General features: G+C 42.4%; 1 protein-coding gene across 2 annotated transcripts; it reads left to right on the forward strand.

Moving 5' to 3' along the window:
• Nucleotides 1-1,139: 1,139 nt before the first annotated feature.
• On the forward strand, nucleotides 1,140-22,058 carry ADAD1 (adenosine deaminase domain containing 1). Of its 2 annotated transcripts, none has more exons than XM_024569197.2 (11): nucleotides 1,140-1,311; nucleotides 2,594-2,782; nucleotides 4,924-5,091; nucleotides 6,340-6,408; nucleotides 7,517-7,642; nucleotides 11,161-11,284; nucleotides 12,771-12,941; nucleotides 13,853-14,082; nucleotides 16,867-17,104; nucleotides 19,855-19,987; nucleotides 21,899-22,058. In XM_024569197.2, exons 1-11 carry the CDS (start codon nucleotides 1,140-1,142, stop codon nucleotides 22,010-22,012), a joined length of 1,734 nt encoding a protein of 577 aa, XP_024424965.1. In that variant the 3' UTR covers nucleotides 22,013-22,058. The 2 variants fall into 2 exon arrangements, with proteins under 2 accessions (XP_024424965.1, XP_024424966.1); XM_024569198.2 differs by having other exon boundaries at nucleotides 12,804-12,941; nucleotides 21,899-22,012.
• Nucleotides 22,059-25,435: the final 3,377 nt, after the last annotated feature.

Consider the following 25,435-nt stretch of genomic DNA (forward strand, 5'->3'; position numbering starts at 1 on the left):
GGGTGAAGTGATTTAACTCTTCTGAAACCTTGTCCACATAAAAAGAAGTAGGGGGCATTGAAAGTTTGTTATAACAACGTCACTCAATTCCTCCCGCGTTCCGTGCCAAAACTCATTAGTAATTCACCAGGAAAACGCGCTCCACAATCCATCAGCCGACACCTCCCCGAGGGCCTCCTTCAGCGTTTCGGGGGCAAAGAAGGGAAAACTGCATCGGGCCACCGGCTCCCAGCGCGGGTACCCGTTTACACATCACAGCGGAAGTCTCAGGTGTTTTCTGTCGACGTGAGGCTCCATGGAAGCCTCGGGCACAGGGCCTTGTCCGCGTGGAACTGGGGATAGCCAAGCGTTTCCTCGAAGGCAAGGGCGCCAAGGACGCCAAGGACAAGGAGCCCCACGCAGGGCTCTGTGAGGGCTGCTGGGGCATCCGAGGGCGGAGCGAGCGGCCCGCCGGCCCGCGCCGCAGTGCGGGACTCCCCAGCGCAGAGAGCCGCAGCGCCCGCCCAGACGCCCACGCTAGGAGCCGCTGGCCTGCACCTCGTGGTCCCAAAGCACGTGACTTTTCCCAATGCAAGCGGCGGCTCCTCACGCTCGGTAGGCGCAGGCCACGTGTAGGGGCGGGCCGAGAGCTCAGAGACGTTGCTGATTGGGCGAGGGCAGGAGCGGGCGTTGTCAGTCCGGGCCAACCATCGCGAGACTGCTCTTGAGCGCTGCCCACGCTGGCCGCGTGGCTCTCCCACACAGCGGCTCCAGAAGTGAGAGGTTGAGGCGAGGAGGGGGAGACAAGCGTCGGCTAGCGAGCCCACGGGCTGTGGCCCAGCCTCAGCTTCCTGCCCGCACAGCCAGGCCGGCAGGGCAGGACGGACGTTTTCGGTGGGTGGGAGTTGGCGGGAGCGGGGGCGGTCTCCCACAACGGCAGGCCGTGGCGCGTCCCCTGCGGCTGTGGTTTGCTTCTCGTTCTTTCCCGGAGCCCTGAGGGCCCCCAGCTCTCCCCCGGGAGCTGTGCCTGGGGCGGGAGTAGCCGATCTGGCTGCTGTGGCCCCGGAAACTAGTCCCGGAGGCCGCCACGACGTCAGTTAGAGCTGGGCCGGCGCGTGTGCCGCTTGGTGCCACCTTTCTTGCCTTTCGCAGGTGGGAAAATGTCGGCCAACAATGGCTGGTTCCAGAGCGACCGGGTCCCCAGCTTTGCTCAGATGCTGAAGAAGAACTTGCCGGCCCAGCCGCCAGCCCCGACGGTGACGCCGCCCGCCGCAACCTCCTTGGACTGTGACGGCCTGGCCCGCCTGGCGTCCAAGGTCACCCCGGTGACGGGTACGGCGTCCTTCCGGGGTGGAGGTTTCCGGGGCCTGTGGGCGGGGTCGGGCTGGCCCTGCGGTTCCTTCCGTTCAGTGTCCGCCACGAACGGGTCTGGTGGCGCTGAGCGGTCTTTAACTTCACCGGAAGCCGCCTTGTTACATTGTAGAGTGACACTGTATACACTGTATAATTACATTGTGTAGTGACATCTGTCTTATCGGTGCGCAGTTTTTTAAAAACTTACCAGAATTGGTGAATTTTTGTGTAGCTATTTTAATATTGAAGATGAAGGGAAATATGCACATTGTTTGCTTAGGCTTTATTATTTCAAAAAAGGTGAAGACGCAGCTGAAGCGCAAGAAAAGACGTGCGCAGTGTGTGGAGAGGGGGCTGGGACCGCTGTGACTGCTGGAGCGTGTCACAAGTGGGTTCCGAGGTATCTTGGTACTGGTGCCATCCTGGCCAAAAAGCCCTTTGCCTGGGGCTGTCTTATATGTTGGAAGATGTTTAGCAGCACCCCCGGCCTCTGGCCCCTGGAAGCCCATAGCGGGAGGTAGCCGACATGCTCCAAATATCCAAATCGATAACGTTGTTGGTGGAAAATGAGATGATTTTACGGAATAAACTTGACGGACTTGTTGGCCACCCCGACACCTGTGGCTGGGCCCCACCTGGAGCTCGGCCTGCTCAGTTAGCTTTTACTGCTCGACTCTCCACCCAGTTCAGGTATGTCTTGCCAGAGCCAGGTGAGGCTGTGGCCCCTTGCGGGAGGGGCCTGGATCCGCAGGTCCGTGTTCCCCCGGTCACTGGGTCGAGCGTGCCATGTGCCGCAGGGGCAGACACCCTCTAACAGTTTGAGCAAAGTCAGTGTGGAAGACGACATGAAGTCGTCGATGGGAAACCGGAGACTTGGGCCCAGCCCTGGGTCTGTGTTTTGCTCCATCGTAGGCGTCAGTGGCACCGTGTGCCTGAAGGGCTTGGAGAGCCTCTGCAGACCTCGGCATCCCTGAAATCCCGTGGTTCTTCGTCACTGGTGACGGGGCGGCGACAGTCCTCCTCTGCAAATTAGCCTCAGGACTCCGACAGTGTACACAATGTATACAGTGTATACAAAGCGACAGGTTGCACTGGTCGTTTGTGCCAGGGTCGTTTCGCAGAAACTTGTGTGCAATGAAAAACACACATAACTAAGTGTGTCAGGGATGGTCTTCCACTTCAGAGGAGGGATTAGTGCTTTTGCTCGTTTTATTGTTTTTTTTTAATTTACCAAATTGACAAGTGTGACATTTGTTTTTAGGTAATTTTCCAGAACCATTGCTTTCCAAAGGGCTGTCATCTATTTCAAACCCTGTTCTTCCTCCAAAAAAAATACCTAAGGAGTTTATAATGAAATACAAACGTGGAGAGATTAACCCCGTGTCGGCCTTGCACCAGTTTGCACAGATGCAGCGGGTTCAGCTTGACCTTAAGGAAACAGTAACAACAGGCAAGTGAAAGCCATGTCTGCTTATTACAGGAAGGGGGAACCTTTTCCTGTTAAAAGAACATATAAGTGGTGCCGAACTTGATTATTTTCTGTTTTCACATAATGTTAGGGCTAGATAACTACTAGTATTTTACTGGTATACTTCAGAAAATTTATATTAATGTTTCTTTAGCCTTTTGAGTCTCTGTAAATAACTCATATACAAAATATTTATAATCATAGGATTTGGTTTTTCTGTGTATGGCTTGTTGAACTGAAATCTCATCAGCCTCGTGCGTTATTCTCAGTTGTAAATGCTTGTAGAATAAAGATGCTTCTTAGGGATGTTAAATACTTGGACTATGATTATGTCATGAACAGGATTCTGTGAGGTTGATGCCTAACAAAAATTATGGTCAAATTTGGCTTCTGAAACTCAGAGATCACAGGTCCAAAAAGCACATGACTGATAGTCATCTGCAAACTTGTCTGTGACTGTTTCCTCTCAGTTGTCTCTAAACCACCGCGCCCAGCAGCCTCTGTCACCACACCGTGCCCGTGGAAGGCCACCGGTGTGCAGACCAGCCACAGGCAGAAAGCCACTTCTGATTTCGTCACCTGTGCCCTGTGACCGGGAAGCACTTTAGGAGAGTGGAGGGATAAGAGGAGAAGTGCTCCTAAGAGGCACCAACAGTCTTCAAAACTGTGTGCATGTGTGTGTGTGTTCCTGTCTGGGCAGAAGGGAGCTTTCCTAGGTCCGTCACTGTTGGCTGAATTACTTCGTGTGATCATACTGGGGGCTTAATTTCTGTGTAACCACCTGGCTTTCCTGCATTCTTCTCAGACTGCCCTTGGGAAAGGTAAACTATAGCTCACAGGAAGAAAAAAAATTGATTGGGGTACATCTTCATCAAGCTGAGCAAAAACTGTTTAAAACACAACCCACCAATTGTGAGTGGAGTTTACTGTATGTGCATAGTACCAATTGATCCCCCTGATTCAGTGGGTTTGGTGGTGAGGCCAGAGTAGTTTTCACGCACTCCACAGGTGATTCAGGTCCATCCACACTGGAACTCCAGAGCCTGGGGTGTGTCAGGGCTCTGACAGTCCTCGTTAACAGATTCACGGAGCGGAGTCTCCCATGTAGGAACCGTCTAGGCCTCTTGTTAAGCACACACAGTATTTTCAAGTGCAGTAAATCTGGGTTGGAACTCAGGTGGTCCTGGAGGAAGAAACTTGGGAAACAGGTCGTAGGTGATGGGGGGAAGCAGCTTTCCCGGGTGCAGTCGGTAGTTGCTTGTAGCCTGATATACTTCTTTACAAACCACGGGCAGTGAACGCACTGTTCAAGAAGACGAGATGAGGAGGAGGAGGCTCTGTGGGGAGACACAGTATTTAGCCATCCATAACCAGAGCAGAGACCGACGTTTCCGAAAGGCCTCCTGAAGTCCGAACACCAGCACCTAAAACTGGAACTGGGAAACTCTTTGGCCTGTAAATTTAGGAAATGATTCCATTTCACTTTTTATCAGGCAAATGTGAAAACTGGTCAAAGTAATGGTGCAAAGACAGTCCTTGTAGGAATTTTGGATGACTGCACATTCAGTTTAATTCTTTATTTTGTTTGTTTGGTTTTCCTTGTGAATCCCTTTCTCCTGCCCTCTGACTGTGGTGGGTTGAGTTGCTTATTCCCTGAGAGGGGCACAGGATTTCTTCAAAGGCATCTTCTCCGTCCTGGAGCTTTTAAGAGTATCAGGGCACTCGGAGGGAGAGAGGCGATTTTATTGATACTGAAGTTGGCGAGAAGGGAGGTGTTGCCAGAGGCTCCACCTTTTGCCTGTCCCTGGTCATTTGGCAGATACTTTTGGATTCTTACCATTGCCGGGCATTGTGCCAGCTGCCATCACTCCCTGCACAGCCGGCCTGTGAAGCAGGCCCTACTGCCCAGTGTGACACAGCCAGCTGCTCGAAGGACTCCTCAGAACTGGTTCTGGGATCCACCGGCTTTCCTTCGAACCTGTATTGGCCCCACAAAAACCCAGACAGGCCGAGATAGCCAGTTTCCCACAGTTTTGTTCTTCGATGCTGTCCTGTATGACTAATACGTTTTGCAGATTTCTGCTGTGAAGTCCTGCAGCATTTACTCTGAGTTCTTTTTCAAGGAAACGTTTTGGGACCATATTTTGCTTTTTGTGCCGTGGTGGATGGTATTCAGTACAAGACTGGACTGGGACAAAATAAAAAGGAGTCTAGGTCCAATGCAGCAAAATTAGCTCTTGATGAGCTGCTACAGCTGGATGAACCTGAACCAAGACATTTAGAAACATCAGGTAAATACTCTTGATTATAAAGTATTTGTAAAATGTTATCATTTTCTTAGAAGGAATCACCTGAAAGATACTATGTTAATGGAAGAGTTACTTGGCAACTACAAGGTAGAAGTGGGAGGATTTGGAGAATTTCCTTACGAGTGCTGTTCGGAGGCTGATGTATTTAATAGTTAAAATTGTTCTTATATATTTCAATCCCAAAAAAAGAAAAACATGTTGCTAAACTGTCTGATAACTTGTCAGATTGTCAGTGGGTTCCAGCCCTGAAACTTGCTTTTCTCTGTAATTTATTGGATTCTTATTTTGCACTTAACACTGTGCTTTTAATACTTAGAATTTTTAATGCAATTTTTGTGACATTTGCCTGTGTTCAATTGAGTAATGCTGGGATTACTTGAGAAAATAACAGCCTAAAGTAGCACAGCAAATATGCTAAGAGTGTAAACTGCAGAATTGGATTGCTCAGGTTGGACCATTGATGCTGCAAAGACAAATTACTTGCCCTCTAAGCCTAAGTTTTTGTCATTTGAAAAGTGAGGCCAATAGTAGCACCTACCTCCTGTGGCCGACATGCAAAGCCCTTCAGCAGAGCATGTGACTAATACACAATCAAATGATAGGAGTTCCTAGTAAACGTCAATTTGAGGAACATGTTAACGTGTTATAAGTGCTAGCATAATAAGCATATATTCATTTCATGTTAGGTTACATGTTGGTTTACCTCTTGATTTAGTGTCATGTTTTCTTGTTTTTCCTGGATTTCCTAACTTTGGAACCAAATTGCAAAGCCATTGCAAAGGATGGGACTAAAAGTTTTGAAAACTTTGAATGTAGTATTCCTCTAGAAAACACTAGTAAAGTAGCACTAAAAATGATCATTTTTGCTTATTAAATTTTTAATAGACTATTAGTTTTAAATGTTTTACTTAGTATTACTATAAATAGGAAATTGCTCTTAAGCATTTAAAACAGGATTTCATTTTAACAATGTCTTAGAACGTCGTATCTGTTACAAAGCAGGCTTTACAGTAGCATAAGATTAGGGAACCGAGAAATGTGTTTGTGTAATTGATTTCAAATAGGAAGGACATCCCTCGAGACTTAGTTAATGGGTATTTGATGCTCTAGAGTTTGCAGAAGTGTACAAACTAATCCTTCTTGGATTGCCATTTTATTACAGAGTAGTGAGCTACTTGCTCTTGGAACAGTGAAGTTTTATGTTTGCTTCTCTGTTGGTTTTATTCACAGGTCCTCCTCCCATCCCTGCAGAACCTGTTGCTTCACCTGAGCCAGCATATGTTTCAAAAGTGCACTATGGTAGGAAAGTCCTTTGTAGTGTTCTCTGTTTTAGAAGAGTAATCCCATTAAAAACTGTGTCAGGTTAGCCAAAAAGTCCAATTACGTTTTTTCCCTATGATGGTTATCTTTAACTTCACTGGAAACAGTTTTGTTAGATTGTATTGTTAAGCTATCATAGCAGCGTGCATTTATAAAAAACTTAGCAAAATTGGTGAATTTTTGTGCAGCCATTTTAATATTGAAGATGGAAGAAAATATACATTTTCAATGTATTTTGCTTTATTATTTTAAAAAAGGCAAAAATGCAACTGAAACACAAAAAAGGATTTGTGCAGTGTATGGAGAAGGTGCTGTGACTGATCGAACATGTCAAAAGTGGTTTGCAAAGTTTCTTGGTACTAGTGACATTCTGGCCAAATGATTCTTTGCTGTGTGGCTGTCTCATGCACTGGAAGATGTTTAGCAGCACCCTGGCCTCTACCCACTAGAAGCCAATGGTGGAAGATAGCCGCCATAGTCAGAACATTTAGATCAATAAAGTTATTGGTGAAAGTGAACAATGTCTTTTCATTTTATGTAAAAATTGTAACAGACTTTTTGGCCAACCCAATAACAACATATAATTAAAACATGCACAAGTATGAATGTAAACATTAATAGTTTATCATTCAAACCTGTCATATTTCTGCAAAGAGGAGAATTTCCATTCATTTTTTGCTAAAAATTAAAGAAATACGGAATGGAGAGGAGAGATTGAAGAAATGCTGTTTTTTTCTAGAAGGAGATGTTCATCAGTTTCATGTAATTGCTTTTTTGAGAATTTTGTCCCTTGTCATTGATGGACTTTTCATTAATAAAAACCAATGGCTTTCTGGTGCTTGATTGTTTGGAAATTCATGTCAATGAACTTACTCATTTTTTAATGGTAGTTACTTGTCACTCAAGACCAAGAAAACTACACTTAAATGCTTTAAAATTGCAATCATGACATAAATATAAACTTTCTTACATATCTTTATAAATTATTAACTCATTCAGTTGTGAAACTATAATATGAATAATGGAGGCCTATAGGAGAAAGCACAATGTTCAAATTCATATTGCATTTGATTGTTTTGTTTTCTAGAAGGGAGACACAAGCAGTATGCAAAGATTTCTCATATTGTTAAAGAAACATTTAATCAACTAATTTCTAGTCATTCGGAATATCTGAAATGTAGCAATTCATTGGCTGCTTTTGTAACTGAAAGAGGTAAGTCCAGATATTTGGGATGTGTTGGTGTGTAAAAAAACTATTAGATATCTTAATGGTCTGAACTGTACTATAGTAGTGTTTCGGTTAGTTGTCTTTGCTCCTGTTGATGATAGTGCTTTATTGAAGTGGCCTTTTCTGACAGGTATGGGTCAACACAAAGATTCTCAAAGGTGAAGTATACTTAGCAGGAACCAGTAGAGAACTGCAGAATGGTAAAATGCCTAACATTTTAAACAGTAACTGAAATCTAATCCCCATTATAACAAATGTTGAGAAGAGCTCTGTAAAAATTTAACAGATTTTCTTCATTTTCAAATAAGAAATTATCAATATATGAAAAATCATGAACCCTCTGGTTTTTTGTGTGGGTATTATATGTGATTCCAACTACATTTTATTTTTTACTCTTTAGTGTTCTTGACCACTTCAAAAAGTCTTTGAACTTTATATTAATCTCTGAATAAGGTATTCAAGATGACATAAAACAGTTTGAGATTTGGTCTCCTTCTTAAGTCTAAGGTGAATAAAAGTTAAAAGTTGTTTTCTGTAATCCACAAATGCATAAGAATCCATAGGAAGGAATGGATAGAGTTAAGTTGTTTGGGACGGGTGAGACTTAAGCTGGCTCTTTAAGTGTTAGTAAGGTTGGATAAATACAGGGAAGGAAGATGTTCTTGGAGAGAGACAGAGATAGGCAGACACAGATGAGGGAGGAGAACAGCAGGGAGAGACCCATTCATGGGACAGTGAGAGAACTTGGTGGTGCGTGCAGAAGAGTCTATATATGGAGTAAGACAAAATAGTTAGTTTGGTGAGACGTCACCAGCTTGTGGAGGGGATTAAAAGCTAGTCAAAAATTGGATTTAATGAGGTTGATGATAATCTGTGAAAGATTTTTGAGCAGGGATTGATAATATGCTGTAGTTGTTTGGGAACATTAACGTCAGACTCAGCTCTGCTGCTTCATTGGGCAAGTTATATGCTTAACCTCTCTCTGCTTCAATTTTCTTCTCATTTCTTAAAAATAGAAATTTTAACAACTTCTACTTCATGGAGTTGTTAGGATTGGATACGATAATGTAAATAAAGTATTTAGCCTAGTACTTGGCGTTTAGTAAAAGCTTAATAAACTACATCTGTGATGATTAAGATAGTTGATGTTTAAGCAATAAGGGGCAACAAGCAGTTTGCTACAAATATTATAAGGATTGGATCTGAATTAGGGAATCACAGCTAATGGAGTACCATGTGAGAGTTGACAGACATGAACAGGAAGAGAAAAATGTTTTAAAAAGCATGTGAAGTTTAGATGGGAGAATGGTGTTTTCATATACACAGGGAAGCTGATGTGAAGTTGTGTGGGGAGAGCATGGGAGAGAAGAAGTTAGAAACAGGACGAAAGCCTGAGAAAATCAAGTACATGTTCCTGGGATAACTCACACGATCAGTACATACTTAAAATGTGTGCTTAGAAACCTCCTGTGGGTGTTTTCACTGCCCAGCCCGCCTGTCTGTGGCAGGATGGGTCACGCATGCCCTGTAATGACTATTTCGTACTTTTCCTTTGTTCCCAAATACCCTGCAACCCTGCTTCCATCCTCGTTGTCACCTGGTGGCCTTGCCTCATCATTTTTAATTGGTCTGTAAGAAGCTATCAAATCCAAGCTTGCTTCTGTCTGCTGCCACCAAATCTATGTCCTTTCCTGCTCTTGTGTCCATCTTCTCTACTGTTGGAGTGGAGGAAGGGTCTCCTCCGAATGATTAATCCCTCCCCTCAAATTCTGATTCTGTCCCGCTCACATCTTGAAGATGCCTTCTTTTGGCTACCCTTCTTTTTCTGCATGGTCGGACGTCAGTGCCTGCATGCCACATTGCAGGTGGAGTCACAGAGCTGAGAAGGAAGCTGAGTTCTTGACCACACTATTGCCCTTTATAAGTCAGCGCTTAACATCACCATCCTAGAACTTTCTCTTTTACCACCATCCCCACCCCTTCCTGGATGGAGCAGCTATACTAGAGATCATGGAACTTTCTTTTTCTCCATCTACTCCTGCCCCTCCTCTAATATCCTCCATCTCGGAACCTGGAATTCACCCAGTTGCTCAGCCAGACTAAAAATCTAAGTCATCCATTCTTGATCCCTTTCCCCAACACCCATTAATTTATCTCTAATTCCTTTTGATTATATCCCCAAACCCCATCTCAGACCTGATCATTCTTTGCCATTTAACCTCCATCATTTGAGACTGAAGACATTGTTTCTTACCTAGACTGCTATACCAGGCCCCTCATCAGCTTCTTGGACCCTGCGTACCACATCCTCCACACACAGAATGTGACCTAATATGCTGTTTGCTCCTTTGCCTTCAATGGCTGTGCCATAGCTCTTGGGTGACATCCACAGACTCCTTCGTATGGCTTATGACGCCTCTTTCTCTAACCTCATCTGATGCCCTGCCCTTCACGGCCCTCTCCCAAAGCAGCTACACTGGTTTCTCTCAGGCCTGGGTCTGCACCAGCTATTTCTAGTGACTGAAATGCCACTCCCTCCCCCCTGTGCTGCTGACCCCACCTCCTGGGACTTCCATTCTGGTGTCAGAGGGAAGGACTCTGCGTGCGGTCTGCGTGAGATAGCATTTCCTTCATCAGTCTTCACATTAGGCCCATGTTTGTTTCCCTCAAGGCCTTTATCACAGTTTGTGGATTATTCAGTCTGTCTTCTGTTAGAAGCTTCATGAGGGGGTCTGGCTCAGCCTTTTACTCCCAGTGTCCGCTTCCATGCCTGGTACTTGTTAGGACCTCAACAATTTTTGTTGAATTAATGAAAGTCCCTTAGGTAGTTGCAAATGTGAAATTGAACTTCATTTGAAAGACTAAGAGGAGAGATTTTCTGAAATCATCAACACCAAAGTAAAAGGATAAGCAAGATAATCAGAGGAGAATATCGAAAGGAAAAAGAGCAACGAAGTAGGGCCCTGGCTAAGGGAAGACCCCATCGGTGGAGTGTGAAAGGAAAGGAGAGTGGTGTCTCTTTGGAGTGTAGTGTCAAGGAAATCTCAAGATGCAGCAAAAGGAAATGGAGCAAGACTGGGAAGAGCATGAGGTGCTTGTTTCCTCAAAAAAAGCAGTTTTAGTAGAGCGAAGAAAGAAATGAGAATTCGGTGTGGGAAGTTTGAGCGCATTAAGAAAAAATAAAAGCCCTCTGTATAATTTGCTTAACAGAAGTAGAATAGCAAGTGAAGTCCTAGCAAGCAAAGTCAATCTTGCTGGAGAAGGATATCTGGTGGTTCTAGTGCTTGTGGTAAAAATTTAGATAAAACAGTGTAATATAAAACACGCTGTTTTAATTGAGCTGTTGAAGACTCTCAGACTCTTATTTGAAATTGTACAATTAATTTTCCTGTGATTTTGGACTGTATATTTTACTGACTGTGAAGGGGTCAGCTAGAGGTGTGGCGGTTGGACCTAGGGCGGAGGGAGGTAGAGTAACCTGCTGCTGTCACTGCTCCCTCCAGCCGGGCGGCATGAAGTTGTGGCTGTCGGCACGGGCGAGTACAACTACAGCCAGTGCATTAAGCCGGACGGAAGAGTGCTGCACGACACGCACGCTGTTGTCACAGCGAGAAGGTCTCTCCTCAGGTAAGGTAGTAAACACAGCTCGTGCCATCCAGAGTTCATGCTCCCAGCCTGGAAGAACTGCGTGTGTTCGCCTTTTATTTACAAATGGATTTTACTGCTCTCCGAGCCAGGGATGTGACAGTCTTTTATCCAAGCCATCTGAGCTGATTATTTCCAGGTCACTTTTGGAAGCCTTCTCGCAGGGACTGCAGTGTCTAATCTGTGGATTTTCATAGCTTTAATAACAAGACCTTAAGAATCCAGGTTTGAGAGACATACAGCCTTTTTTTTTTCAAGATAAAAATACCATCTTTATTACCAATGAAAGTAATTGGAGAGCATAGCTTTAAATGTAGACCACGTAAGCTTGGTAGTATTTCACCTCTGAATTAGCCATACTTATCCAGAGCAGCACAGGAATCGGATGGGTTTCCATTCAGGAGGTCTGTGCAAGTTTACCATATAACAGAGTGTAGGTAAGGTCACCTGTAGGCTGACAGATCTCAAAGAGAGAGAAAGGGGGTGAGGTGAGCACAGCTAGTTTCTTTTGCTGAACTCATCAGTCCCTCTGCTCCTTACAAGCAGATCAATAACACGCAGGAGAGAGAGGCCAGGAATGTTACTATTTGGAAGTCCCTTAGTGTGAAAATAGGAGAGGTGGGAAATAAGTGTTACTACCCCACTGAACGGACTGTTTATAAAGCCTTTTAGTGGACGTTTTCACATGGGGTAATAATTTCAGCATTCTGATACCAATGCAAGTTGTCAGTACATCTAGTTGTCAGCGTGTGTCTGTTTTTATTTAACCTATGCATCCTCACTTTTTGTAGGTGGTGTTTTGTTAGCGGTAGTATTTTTAAACAAATCTAGGTATATTACTTTACCTGAAAAACTTAGGTACGTATCTTGAAAGTTTGAGGGAGTCCATTGAGATAATGCACATCATTGTCCTCCTATTCCCCCTGGTGCTGTTGAATTATTTGATCTCTTTAAAGATACCTCTTTCAGATTTGTTTCTTTCCAAGCATTTGGCACTGTTACATACTGGTACTTACTTTTGTATTATGTACATATTTCTGATAATAGGGTTAAAACCACTTTTTAAATAAGCAGAATAGTGTTCCTGATTTGATTAGTATTATCTTTCAGGAAACCTTCACTTCTTTATACAGCTGTGGTCTTCACTTTATCGTTTCTGTGCTCTTGGGTTTTGGTCTCCAAAATCTGCAACAGGAGGGAGGGGTCAGGAAGAAAACGGGTCTTCTGCGTGTGAGACGGGAATGGGGTGTCAGTCGAGGAGTGAAGGGTGCTTTACAGTGGGTCCCGGGGCCGGCTGGGCTCCAGCTGAGGCCTTCACGAGGGACTGGCTCTGAGATTATTTTAGGAGTTCTCGTTAATGAGCATTCTGACGTACAGGGATGTTGCTCAGGACACATAGGGATATGATGCTCATTAAGATACTAATTTTAAGCTCTGGCTTGGTAACATTATCATTCATTTATTTTAGGTACTTTTATAGACAACTTCTACTCTTCTACAGCAAAAATCCTGCTATGATGGAAAAATCAATATTTTGTACTGAGCCAGCTTCAAATTTACTCACTGTCAAACAGAACATCAACATTTACCTCTACATGAACCAGTTGCCTAAAGGTTCAGCCCAGATCAAGTCACAGCTGTAAGTACCACAGGAGTTGTTTCTGAAAGCAGCTGGGGTGGCTGTGTCAGGTGTTCTGGGTCCCTTCCACAGGACAACAGGTCACATCATCTCTTACACATTTCCCTCCAGCTGTGAGGTGTAATTTGTAGACTGCAAGAGGCTACACATTCTGTCTCCCTCCCCTCCACTCAGTCCGATCTATTGCTGCTACTTAAATGTTGATGCACTTCCGCACTTACTTTTCTGTGCTATTGAAAATATCCAGTTTTAAGAATTCAAACTTCAGAAAACTGTGGATTTATGCACCATTCACACAGTAATACAGGAGTTAAGGAATTAATTTTGTTTTTCTGGTGAGTGTATGGCCAACACTTCATTATCTTAATGAATGGGTAGCCTTAGTTCGCCTGAAAATTAAACAATGCAGAGAAGCACAAAAAAGAAAGTAAAATTCACTTCAAGTCCGACCATCTACACAAAACCATGGTTAATGTTTTGTTAAAAATTATTCTCACGCTTTTGAAAGCTAGGGCAGTGGGTGTTTCTGGAGAGAAACTTCAAGAAAAATAATTTTAGATTTTATTGTTTTAACATTGTGTTGGAGAAGAATCTTGAATAAAGACTGTCAGTTTTTGTTTTTTAATACCTCATTTTGTAGTTTTTAAAAATTTTCATACAAAAATTTTCTTAACTGAGAACCTGTGGTAAGGACAAAAAGTTAGGTTTTCATTTGATTTTAAGGCACACAAAGAATGTTTGGAACCAAGCCACTCCATTCCTACCTCTGTTTGGGTTTGCATCTGCCTCTGCTACTGAATTTAATGTGCGCAGGCCAGTTACACATGTTTGAGAACAGTTCCTACGTACATGTGGCTTTTCCCTTGTCAACTTCGTTTGTTAAAGGAAAAAACTTTCTTTTCTTCTTCCAGGCGTCTTAATCCACATTCAATATCTGCATTTGAAGCCAATGAAGAACTGAGTCTCCACGTGGCTGTTGAAGGCAAAATTTATCTGACTGTCTACTGTCCTGCAGATGTTGCCAATAGAGTAAGCAGTATGTCCGCAAGTGACAAACTGATGAAATGGGAAGTGCTTGGTGTCCAGGGGGCACTGCTGAGTCACTTTATACAGCCAGTCTATATCAGCGGCGTGCTTGTCGGTGAGTGCGCCCAGTACTTCCTGGCACTTCTACAAGGGAATACAGTGTTCATCAGTGTGAACTCAGGTTGTCCATATGTGACACTGTGTTTAAGGGAAGAAAACAGATCCACTCTTCCATGATTATTGCATGCTTAGTATAATGTAGCTTTCGTCATCTTGGAAGATGCCAACACTTAATACTTTGGTTTGCCAATTAGGTATGCTCTGTCTTGAACTTATACTTTAATTTACACAATGTTCAATTTTTACTTTCTTTTGGAAGATGTTTCCTTGAACTTCTCAAATCTAATAGCTTACATTTAGTTATCCCTGAAATATGAATGATACTAAATGCCTGTTTTGATTCTTTCCTACCCCTAAGCCTTTTTCATACATTTGGTTATGATCTCATTCCCCTGAGTAGGAGGTAAAGAGAACACAAAATCAATAAGGTAAATTACCTCTTTCTTTGGCGGGGGATATTACAGAATTTTGTATGTATATTTCCGTGGTTTGGCAGGCATTTCAGTGACAAACAATTTTGGAGCTCATTTCTGTAGTTTTCGTAAAGTCCTAGTTGTTTCAAAGCTTTAGGTACTCTTGTGGGTCAATTTAAGCACTACCGTTATGTGGTTCACTTTTGCTATCTGTTGGGGGGGGGCTCCACCTGCAGGGCCCCCCTGGCTGCCACGGATGAGAATAAGTCTACCAAGACATGATCTGCTTGGGGAGGAAAGGTGGCCAATCTCTCAAAGGAGAGCCTTTTCCTCAGTGGGCTTTTATTGGGTTCAGTTTGCACAGGAATACAGGTAAAGCTCATCAATTATTGTCAGGCAGTAAGGATCAAACAATAAATAACATACAAAGAACTCTGAGGGCTTATTCTGAGTCAGGGTCAGTTAGCTAAGGGCTATAAAACTTTGGGAAACAAACTCATTTCCTGCTTGGACCCTTATCAGAAAACTGAGGACATTCTTAGCAAAGCAGATCACACAGGGTTTTATGTATTCTTTCTTAGGCCCAATCGCCCTGGGGAATCTGCCCTTTCCAACACAGGACTGTGTTGGAAAGGACTGTACCACCCTCTGTCACTGTTTCAGGCTTAAGTCAGGCAGACAAGTAAGGCAGCCAAGAGATTAGGAGACTTCTTGCAGACAGAATGAGGACTCAGGCTATGTCAAAGCAGAGAGGCGAGGATCCATCACCCCCTTTTTATATAGCCCCCCAAGTCCTTCCCTGAGGGCCTCTTCATGACCACGCCTGTCTTAGGTTGTCCCTCCCTTGAGGAATCTTACTCGTCATTGGCTAACTGGTCAGGCTCGGGGCCAAGAAGGGTGAAGTAAAGGGGGCAGAAGCAGCGCCCCTGCCAGGGAGATAAGCTTTGTCTCCTTAGTGGTTTAGGCTCTCAAGGTCTCTCACACCACCTTAGCAATGGGGGTGGTTACAGCTTCTGAAACCAGGCAGGGCAGTTCCCAATAATCTGTTAAATTTTGATAACAATTACACCATGTGCAAGCTTTAGATCCTCACCTGGGTAACATTTTTTTTTTTTTTTTAAAGAGGAGAAGGGAGAGAAAAAGAGAGGGAGAGAAACACCAATTGTGTGGTTGTCTCTCATGCCCCCATACTGGGGACCTGGCCCATAACCCAGGCATGTGCCCTGACTGGGAATTGAACTGGCCACCCTTTGGTTCATAGACTGTCACTCAATCCATTGAGCCACACCAGCCAGGGAAAGCCTGTGAATTTTGTGGGGACAGTTAGTCTGTAGGACAGTGTATAAAAAATATGAAACGTTTTCTTTTTAATTCATTTCTTCTATTCATTGTAGAAATAATGACTATGCCACAATGTCTTCCCAACTTCTTTCTGTGCCCAAGTATATCCTTGACTAGTATATCCTTCATCTATCAGTATCTCTTTATTTGAAACATTCAAAGGAGTGCTTAGGAAAAAGGTGTCAGAAGTGACTCAGGTTCTTTTTACATCACTTGTAGTTCCCAGGTAGTCATGAGTGTGAGTCCAGTGGCCAAGTCAACTCCTCCAATCATGTGGACACAGAGCTTTCTTTGTGAAGTATGTCTGGTGGCACCTAAAGATTCTCCTGTTGTGAAAACCTCCAGCCCTGTAAGGCAAAAAGAGACCTGCTGTAGAATGACTGATTTTTGAATCGGAATGACTGCTTCCTAACCTCTATGCTAAGTTTGGTGCAGCCCTTATATTCTGCTAATCACACTATCTTCTTGAGCTTTCTTCTTCAACGATTATTTTAACTGAAAACTAAGCTTTTGGCATTGCCTGCAATTTTAATCAGAAATGGTCATTTTAAAAAAACTTTGTGTTGTGAAACTAGAATGTTATGGTATTGGAACAGTTGTAATTTGTGGCCCTTGGATATGTAAAAGTAACATACTTTCACTAACTTTTTCTCAGCCATATTTAACTGCTACATATGTGCTGCTGATTTCATGCTGAATTCTGAGAAATCCAGACAGAAGGAGCTAGTTACCTCTGGCAAACCCTGTAAAAAGTACCAGTTTCCTTCCGGTCAGCTCTGGCTCTTTGCTTTTTATTCACTGCGATGCTAATTCATTCTTTTCCGTGGGAAGTTCTTTTTTGAATGGAGACTCTGACTGTCATTGCTTTGCTCAGGTTCTGGTCGGGAATACAGAAGTAGCTGCCTGAGAGCAGGAGGCGAGGGGCAGGCTGCAGGATAAAGGATAAGGAAGTGGACGTGAGACTCCTCTGTGGTTTTTGGAGGGCGTCTCTGATATCGATAGTGTGTGTTGGTTTTGCCCTCCAGGGGATGAGAACTGCAGTGACACAAGAGGCTTAGAAATCGCCATCAAGCACCGTGTGGACGACGCACTCACGGCAAAGCTCCCCATGTTTTACCTGGTCAACCGGCCTCACATCAGCCTAGTGCCATCTGCATTTCTGCTTCAGCCTGATGTGGACTGTAGATTCTTGAGTCTGAACTGGGCACAAGGAGATGTTTCTTTGGAGATTGTGGATGGCTTAAGTGGGAAGATCACTGAAAGGTCAGCATAGTTAATTTCTTTAAAAATGACATTACACAGAAGAATACATTTGAACACAAGTTTTTATTCTAACTTTTTTGGATGTGATTATTTGAATTCTGAACAATAACAGTAATAGATATCATTAATTGAATGTGACTATGTTGTAGGCATCATACTAATTTAAAAAAAAATTTCTGAAGAGAAGACAGGCCTGGAGAAGTTATATAACGTACTGAAACTTTAAAAGTGGTGGAGCGAGCTTTCAAAATCAGTTTCCAGAGCCTGTGTTTCTTCAAGTGTCATTTTATGACCCTTAAACAGTTCTCTAACTTTTGGCTCAAAGAGGAAATACAAACTGCAACTACAGAATATGTAGGAAACAAGGATATTAAAAGCATTATATATCAAAACTTGTAGGGTGTGCAGCTACAGCAAAGCTGATGGAAAAGCCAGTGCTTTAAATGCTTATGTCAACAATTAATGGAAATGAGCAGAATGAAGAAATTAATGAACTAGAAATGTTAAGAGGTAGAGAACAAAAAAGAAGTAACCATAAACTGATTTTGTGAAAAAATATTGCTAGCTAATCTATTATAAAATAATAAATTAGGGAGTAATTACTCAGAAACAGAGAAAATTAGAAGAATCATAAGAAACTTCTTTGCTCAGCCATGCAAATATATTTGAAAATCTGGTTTGAAATGCATAAGTTTCTAGGAAAAAAATATTTCTAAAACTGGTACAAAAGAAGAAAAAAATCTAAATAGATTATTTTCATGAGAAAGTTATCAAGAAAGTACCCTAACTCTTCCTCAGAGAAAGCACCATTCTGAGGTGGTTCAGGGGAATTTTGTAAACCTTTAAGTAGCAAAAATTTCTGATATTATCTGAAAAGAAGGAAAACATTGACATGCTTTTATTAAACATGTATCAGTGATTCTTAAATATAATAGAAGATTGCTGCTCTCCACCAAAATTTCAGAGCAAGCTCACTTTTATATCCAGGCAAAATTGCTAAATAAAATATTAGGCAGAATCAAGCAGTACATTAAAATAATGTATTTCATACAGCAATATCAATTGGGTTTCTTTCTTGGAATGTGTGGGTAGTAACATAATAAAAATAATGCCAGGTTAGAAACTCTTATTAATGTAATTTGTCAGATTAATTGATCTAGAGAAAAACACCATATCTCTAAATTCTAAGAAGGCCTATAATACAGCTCTACAACTATTCTAGATAAAGATAATAAAATGGGAATAGATGTTTTTGTTAAGGATAAAATGTATCTTTGTTAGTCCAGAAGCATCATCATGATTGATGAAGAAATCTCAGGTATTTTCACTAACATCTAGACAAACATTATTTACTGTCATTGTTGTTATTTAACATTTTATTTAATACATTTGGACAAGAGAAAGAAATGAGGTAGAAAATATTGGAAAGAAGTAGGTAAAATTACCACTCTTTGCATATGTACCATTTTACACCCAGAAAGCCCCAGAGAATAGCCTGAAAAACTTTAAGAATGAAAGTCGGTGGAAAATTAATATATAGAGGTCAGCAGCTTTCATACAGAGGAGTGTACACTAACTACTGTTGCACATAAACTACCTCAGCACTTAAGTGGCTTAAAACAATGATCATTCATTACTGCTGACAAGTCCTTTGGTCCACTGAGCTGATTTGGTTGGGTTCTCCCATGCGTCTAGGGTCAGCTCTAGGTTAACTGAAGGTCCACTTCGCAGATCTCAGCAGGACAGCTGGGCCTGGTGGCTGCATTCTCACAGCCTAGTAGACTTGTCCCAGCTGGCTCAAGTGGTAGAGGAAGGAGAACTGAGAGAATGAGAACACAGCTCCTCCTGAGATCCCAGCTCCCAGTGGGCATATGGTCTAGTCTGTCTGCCACAACCAGTCCCAAAGGTAGCCCAAGTTCAGGGGGAGGGGAAAGCTTTTTGATGGGTGAATCTGAAAGATGATACTGTAAAGAGTATGGAGACAGAGAAATGAAGGATTTGGCCATTTTTGTAATCTAACACAAGAGTGAGTAATGAGAAGATACGAAGGGAAGGAGTTACAATAGCCAAAAAGTTCATGATATGTGGACCCACTTTTATAAAAACAGGAAAATATATATATGTACGTGTACATACTTGCACCCATATGTGTAGTAGGAACAGGAGGTTGATGTGTGTATTTTACTTTAGCAGGGAGTTAGAATTTACACACAGTGAAATGCACTGGGTAGTTTTGTGAATTCTGACGTAGGTACATACCTGTGCAACCATCAGCCCAGTCAAAATGCAGGGCATTTCTGTCATCCCAGAAAATGTTTCCGTGCCCCCAGTTTGGTCAATAAAGTAGTAAAACGACTGTCTACTTGAATTTCTAATGCACCACTATAATAACTTAAACTGTAATTTCATTGAAACGTGGAGAAGGGTGGGATCATCAAGGAACATATATAAAGGACATATGGACAAAACCAGAGGTGGGTAGGATTGAAGGTGGGAGGTAGGGATGGGTGGGGCAGAGGTGAAGATGGAGACACCTGTACTCCAACAACAATAAAAAATAAATAAAATTAAAAAAAAAACTTCAGAAAGTAATTAAATATTCCAAATATTGTTATGTAAAAATTTCACTACATATACTATACATATTTGAGGTAAATATCTGTTGATTTGGGGTAGATTTTAATCCCTACAATTGCCTGCATAGGCCATTGAGTGACGATTAGTGACTGCTCCATTCCTGTCTGTCTCAGCTCCCCGTTTAAAAGTGGTGTGTCCATGGCCAGTCGGCTGTGCAAGGCCGCAATGTTAAGTCGGTTTAACCTGCTTGCCGGGGAAGCGAAGAAAGAGGATGTACTTGAAGCTAGTACCTATCATGCAGCTAAGGTAAGTCCTGAAAGGAATGCAGTGATCGTAGGAATGTACTTTAAGACAAAAATAGTGTAGTGATTTCATGATGATGTGTAGCACACATTATTTGAATGGGTCCTGAATATAGGATATTGCCATGTAATGGTAAATTTAATTTTTAAATAAACTTGCTAGAAACTGGGTTTGTAAATAAGTGTTGTCACTTGAAGCAGCCGTGGTATGTCCTTCATATGATGTATGCTTTGACAGCGTTGCTCAGGACCTGCTGTGACGCCAGAGCAACAAATGGGAGTAACGTTTCTTCTGTTTGCAGTGTTAGCTGTGTAACTATAGGAGTTCGCTGTTCTAAAATAATACGTTAAGGTATTGAAAGAAGTTAATTTTTCTGTATCCAAGTTGTGAAACAGCTTTAATTTCAGCATGTAATTTTGGCCCAGGTAAGTAGGTGATGCAGATAACCTTTTTTCTTTCTTTAAAAATATTTACTATTTTTTTAGTATAATGCATTTTTAAGTGGATAATTTGGCAATTTTTTTAAAGTATAGAGGATAAGTATTACTTATAATCCCATCTACTAGTCAAATATCTTAATCTTGTGATGTGAACATGTTACTTCAGTTTCTTGTCATGCATGTAAATTTGGGGGTACACATAATTTTGAAATAATCAGTTCATCCTGGATAATGATCTTTTTAAATCTATTTTTTTCATTCAACACAATGACATGAGCCATATTCTCCTAATACAACATCCGTGCTATTGAGGTACTAAATTGTTTCTGATAATCCAGTCTCAGTAATGACGTAGCGTTATGTGAGCGCCTCTTAGTCTCACCAGTCCCTTAGTGCTCAGACTGTAGCCCCAGTCTGTGGTGAAGGGGTTGTGTCAGTGCGGGTGCATATGTACACACACACACATTTATAAACAAACCGTTCATCTGGACATTTTCTGGTTTTGCAGCATAAAGAGATTGTAAATCATCCCTATAAAAATAAGTCTGAAACTAGACAAAATAGTCAAAAACCTTTTCATGACTTTGGAAATTAACTAAAGGCAGAAAACACACTGAAAAGTGCATATTGTTGAAAAACTATTGGAACTCAAGATCAAAACAGGAGCTTGTGTCGCCTTTGCTGGGGCCGTTCCTGTCCCTCTTCTTCCTCTCCGCTAGTTCGAATGCAAGAACTGTAGTTTTACCAGAGGGAGAATGCCACCAAAAGTAGGGCATTTGCTGCTAGAGGGCAGTCTTGATTTGGGGCTTTATCAGCTGAAAGTGCCCAAAGGGGTAGGATACCAACAGGAAAAGCAAAAGTGCAGTCCTTTCTGGGGCAAATGGTGAGTCAGCCAGGGACTTGGGTAGATTTTGCAGTTCAACAGCCACAGACGGGCTGAGGTCAGTCCTCCACATATCACACAGTCCTCCTGGCTGCCTAAGAAAATGCCCCTGTGCGAAGGGGGATGCGGGAGAAGCCAGTGGAGAGTGAACCGGGGGAGGCGGTGGAAGCTTCACCCGTGTGAGGTGCCCACGCACAGAGCCTGCGGAAGGCCTTGGCTTGTGCCGCAGCTCTGCAGATGCAGGGCAGCCACAACGAGGCCAGGCTGACATAGGAAATAAACCAAGATGTGAATGGTGGTTATCTATAGTTCGGGGATTAGAGGTGATTTTTATTTTCTTTATGTTTTATCTGTTTTTCACATTTTATGTAGTGAGTATGATTACTCTATTAATCAAAAATGTTGAAATTTTCTTTCAGGAGTGTCAGGAAGGAAAATTTTTAGTTTCAAAAATAATACTGAGAAAAAATAGGAATTCAAACATATTTTAATTTTTAAAATGTCAAACTAAAAAGACAAGATTAGGGCTACGTACTTTTCATTAGCCAAATGCTGCCTATGTTCTATAATCCCATTTTTTTCTTTCTGTAGTGTATGTCTGGATCCTATCAAGAAGCCAAAACTCTGCTGAAGTCCTACTTACAGCAGCACGGCTACGGCTCCTGGATTGCGAAGCCCCCCTGCATAGAGCGATTCAGTGTGTGAGCTGGGCAGTCCACTGCCACATTAAAAATCTTTTCTTTCTTCAGTGTGTTCTGACTAGTAAAATTTTTAAAGAGTATTAGTGATTTTTAGCTTACAAACTCAAAATCTTGCAACAGCAGTGTCTAGAGATTGCCAAAAATTTGTAAACATTCATGTCAAATCACATTGAAGCATGAGGGTTTTAAGGTTTTATTTTTTGAAAGAATAATTATCTTATTATGTAGCCATTTTGTATTCATTTTAACAAACATTGGAAGGCCATTACCCTTTTTGTAGTTTAAAAGGAAATTCATTCTTTTAAGTTGTGTTAAAGCTATTCGTACAACCAAGTATATTCAACATTGTGTCCTGGTATCTTAAGTTTTTTTTTTTAATTAAGTTATAATATGAGAATACAAATAATAATTTTTACTCATTTGTTGGTTAATTCAACAGACATTTGAGTGCCTAATATTTGCAATCGCCATGTCAGTGTGATAGTAAAAAGCAGTGACTAAAACATCATTTCTCATGTCAAACTCCACATGTAGATGAAGAATAATGTTAGACATGTTAGGGAATAATTTGATAATGAGTTATTCTGCTTAATAGGAGTATCATAAATGTTTCAAATAAGAGTACTCATTTTCAAGTGTCCTTAAGATCCATCCAAATGTGATTTAATCCTTTATAACTTAGATTAGCAGGGAAGTAAGATCAATAAGATTGTTTAGCTTTGTATTTGTTGATATGATGCTTAGATGAAAAGGAACAGTTTATTTACTCTTAAGTTAGGATGTGTATCTTTAGTGAAACTGTAAGTGTATTCCATACTTTGCCTCTTCAACATAGTCCTTAGTTTCAGTCACAGGTAAATTAATTAAATATTATTGGTTCTCAGGCTTTATCCCTCTTATTGTGGATCTTCATTTTTTTAATTTAATTTAATGTTTTAAGGATTTTATTTATTTTTAGAGAGGAAGGGAAGGAGAAAGAGGGAGAGAAACATCAATATGTTGTTGCCTCTCATGCACCCCCTGCTGAGGACCTGGCCTACAACCCAGCCATGTGCTCTGACTGGGAATCGAACCAGTGACCCTTTGGTTCACAGGCTGGTGCTCAACCATTGAGCCACACCAGCCAGGGCTAATCTTTATTAGATCTATAAGCTTCATGCCACCCCATGTGGACTTAAAATCTCTTAGGAGGCTGATGTAGGGGTTTTTTTGTTTGTTTTTTTGGGGGGGAGCATTGTCTATTCTAAAAGTATGGCAGAGTTTAGTTGATGAGCGTTGAAGTCATTCTGGAAAGGCATGAATGTCTTTCATGAACTAGACACTAATACTAGGTTGAACCATGTGAAATTGCCATTTTTGATAGTTTTAAGGGGTCAAAAATGGGCAGTTCTATATGGAGCAACATAAATGTACTATTAATAAGTTCCATTTCTGTCAATCAGATGAAATGTTTTGCTTATTTCTCCAAACTCTTATTTTCTTGTTATATATTTTTAGTCTCTTTTCTGAACTGTTCCCTCCCACAGCTAATATGCAGCCTTTATTTCTATTATTTTTTTTATAGTAACTTTGCCTTTGAAAATATCAGTACAAGATCTTTCACCTTCTCTTGGCTCTTCATGTTTGTATGTGTTGTGCTCTGGACTAGCGCTTAAAAAGGAAGGCAGAGCGCAGTGAGTGGCGCAGGCTCACCTCCGAGAGTCTGCCTGCCTAGTCGGGGCCAACAGTGAGACACTGATGTGAGAGCCAGTGTCTGACACTCCGCTCCCTCAAGAGAGGCACAGTGTTCAGAGTAGGATAAAACAGACAGACCCAGCTGTTCTACAGACAGACTCTGCTAAGTGCCCTGATTTACTCAGCAGGTGCCCGTAGTCACTGAGCGTGTCTCTATGTGCTGTCTACTCAGTGTGCACACTGTTTTCGCTTACAGGAGGGAAGACCTATCTAGATGAGGGTGGCAAGAGAGGCTGCATGCAGGATGAGGGAGAGGGCATTGCTAGAAGGCTGTCATCTCATAGAAGGGTCAGGAGATGGCGTGAAACCTGACACTGGCTTTCGTGACAGTTACAAGTTAGTTAATTTCCCTTGGCTCAGTTTCTCATTATTACAAGGGTGAAATTATTACTAGTGGTTATTGTTCAAGGGTAGAAGCTGGATAGAAAAAAGGGCTCCAGGCTACTCTTTGTCAAAGCAGAAATGCTTATTATCTTTTATCTATGATGTACTGGGGTTGGACAGCTGTTTTGCTTGCAGAAAAGTAAACTTCTAAATTCAGACTTCTAAACTTCAACTTCAAAAATTGTTCAAAAACCACTGAACTAGTTGCATCTAAGTCGAAGCCCTCTTTTAGCTTTAAGGTTCTATTATCTGAGTAAGCATGGGTAAGGATGGGTAAAATTTAGAAGGCTGAAACAGAGAGAGAATTCATACCCATTGGATGTAATAAAGCAAAGATTCGAGGGGAGACGTCAGTCTGTGAGGCTAGAGTATAGAACTCTTGGTGGAGAAGTTGAGGGTTGAGTCTAGGGTATTTTCTCAGTTTGGGAGGTGGCAGTAAGACTGTCAGGTGGAGGTGGTCCACAATTGAAAATGCCATGGTGGAGACCTTGAAAGTTTTTATAAAGATAAAAACTTAGGAATCACTTGCACAGAGGTAATTAGGCTGTGGAAAGGATGTTTGCTTCAACTCAGGGGTAATAGGAGGAGAATACTAGGACCAGAACATCAGGAACATGGAACATTTGGATTTGGAAAATACGAGGAGCACATGGGGCTGTGTCTGACAGGCAGCAGAGGAGTGGGGGTAGCAGCAGGGAATCTCCAGGAGGATGTGGACCCCCAGAGTCCTCCAGGTACAAAACTGCACTTCCCAAACCTCCTTGCTCGGGAGAGGCACCAATCCAAGAGCCTCTTGTGGAGCCAAGGTGGGAGAAGGCCCCCACGCTGCATTGAGCAAGTTATTACAGGCTATCTGGCGTGGGTGGGTCTGCCAGCACCCTTGGGAAGCACCACCCTCCCAGTGAGGAAGAGCTGCGTGGCAGTGTGAAACTGGCTGTGGTCAGGGCGTTGGATGCGCATTGAGGACCTGGAGGGAGGCAGAGACTGAGGTTGCCTCTTTCCAGCGGCTTGATGCTGAGAAACAGGGCTGTGGCTAGGGTGTTTGTTTGGTTTTTAATGTTTGCTTATAAGAGCAGGACGATTTCATCAATGTGCAGAGCCGCCTAATGTGATGCTCATGACTTGTTTGGGGGCTGGAGGGTGCTAGCAGGTCAGGGAAATGGCCCTGCCTTCAGGCCGGCTCTGCTCGGGAGTCTTGTGTGACATGAGTGCGTTACTGAACAGAATAGGGGAGGGAACCCCAAGGAGCAAGAAGAACTGAGCAGAAGCTGAGCAGTTGCCTTGAGGAAGGAAGAAAGGGAGGTGTGAG

Source organism: Desmodus rotundus, chromosome 9 (assembly GCF_022682495.2).
Source record: "Desmodus rotundus isolate HL8 chromosome 9, HLdesRot8A.1, whole genome shotgun sequence".
In the NCBI taxonomy this organism is placed as follows: Eukaryota; Metazoa; Chordata; class Mammalia; order Chiroptera; family Phyllostomidae; genus Desmodus; species Desmodus rotundus.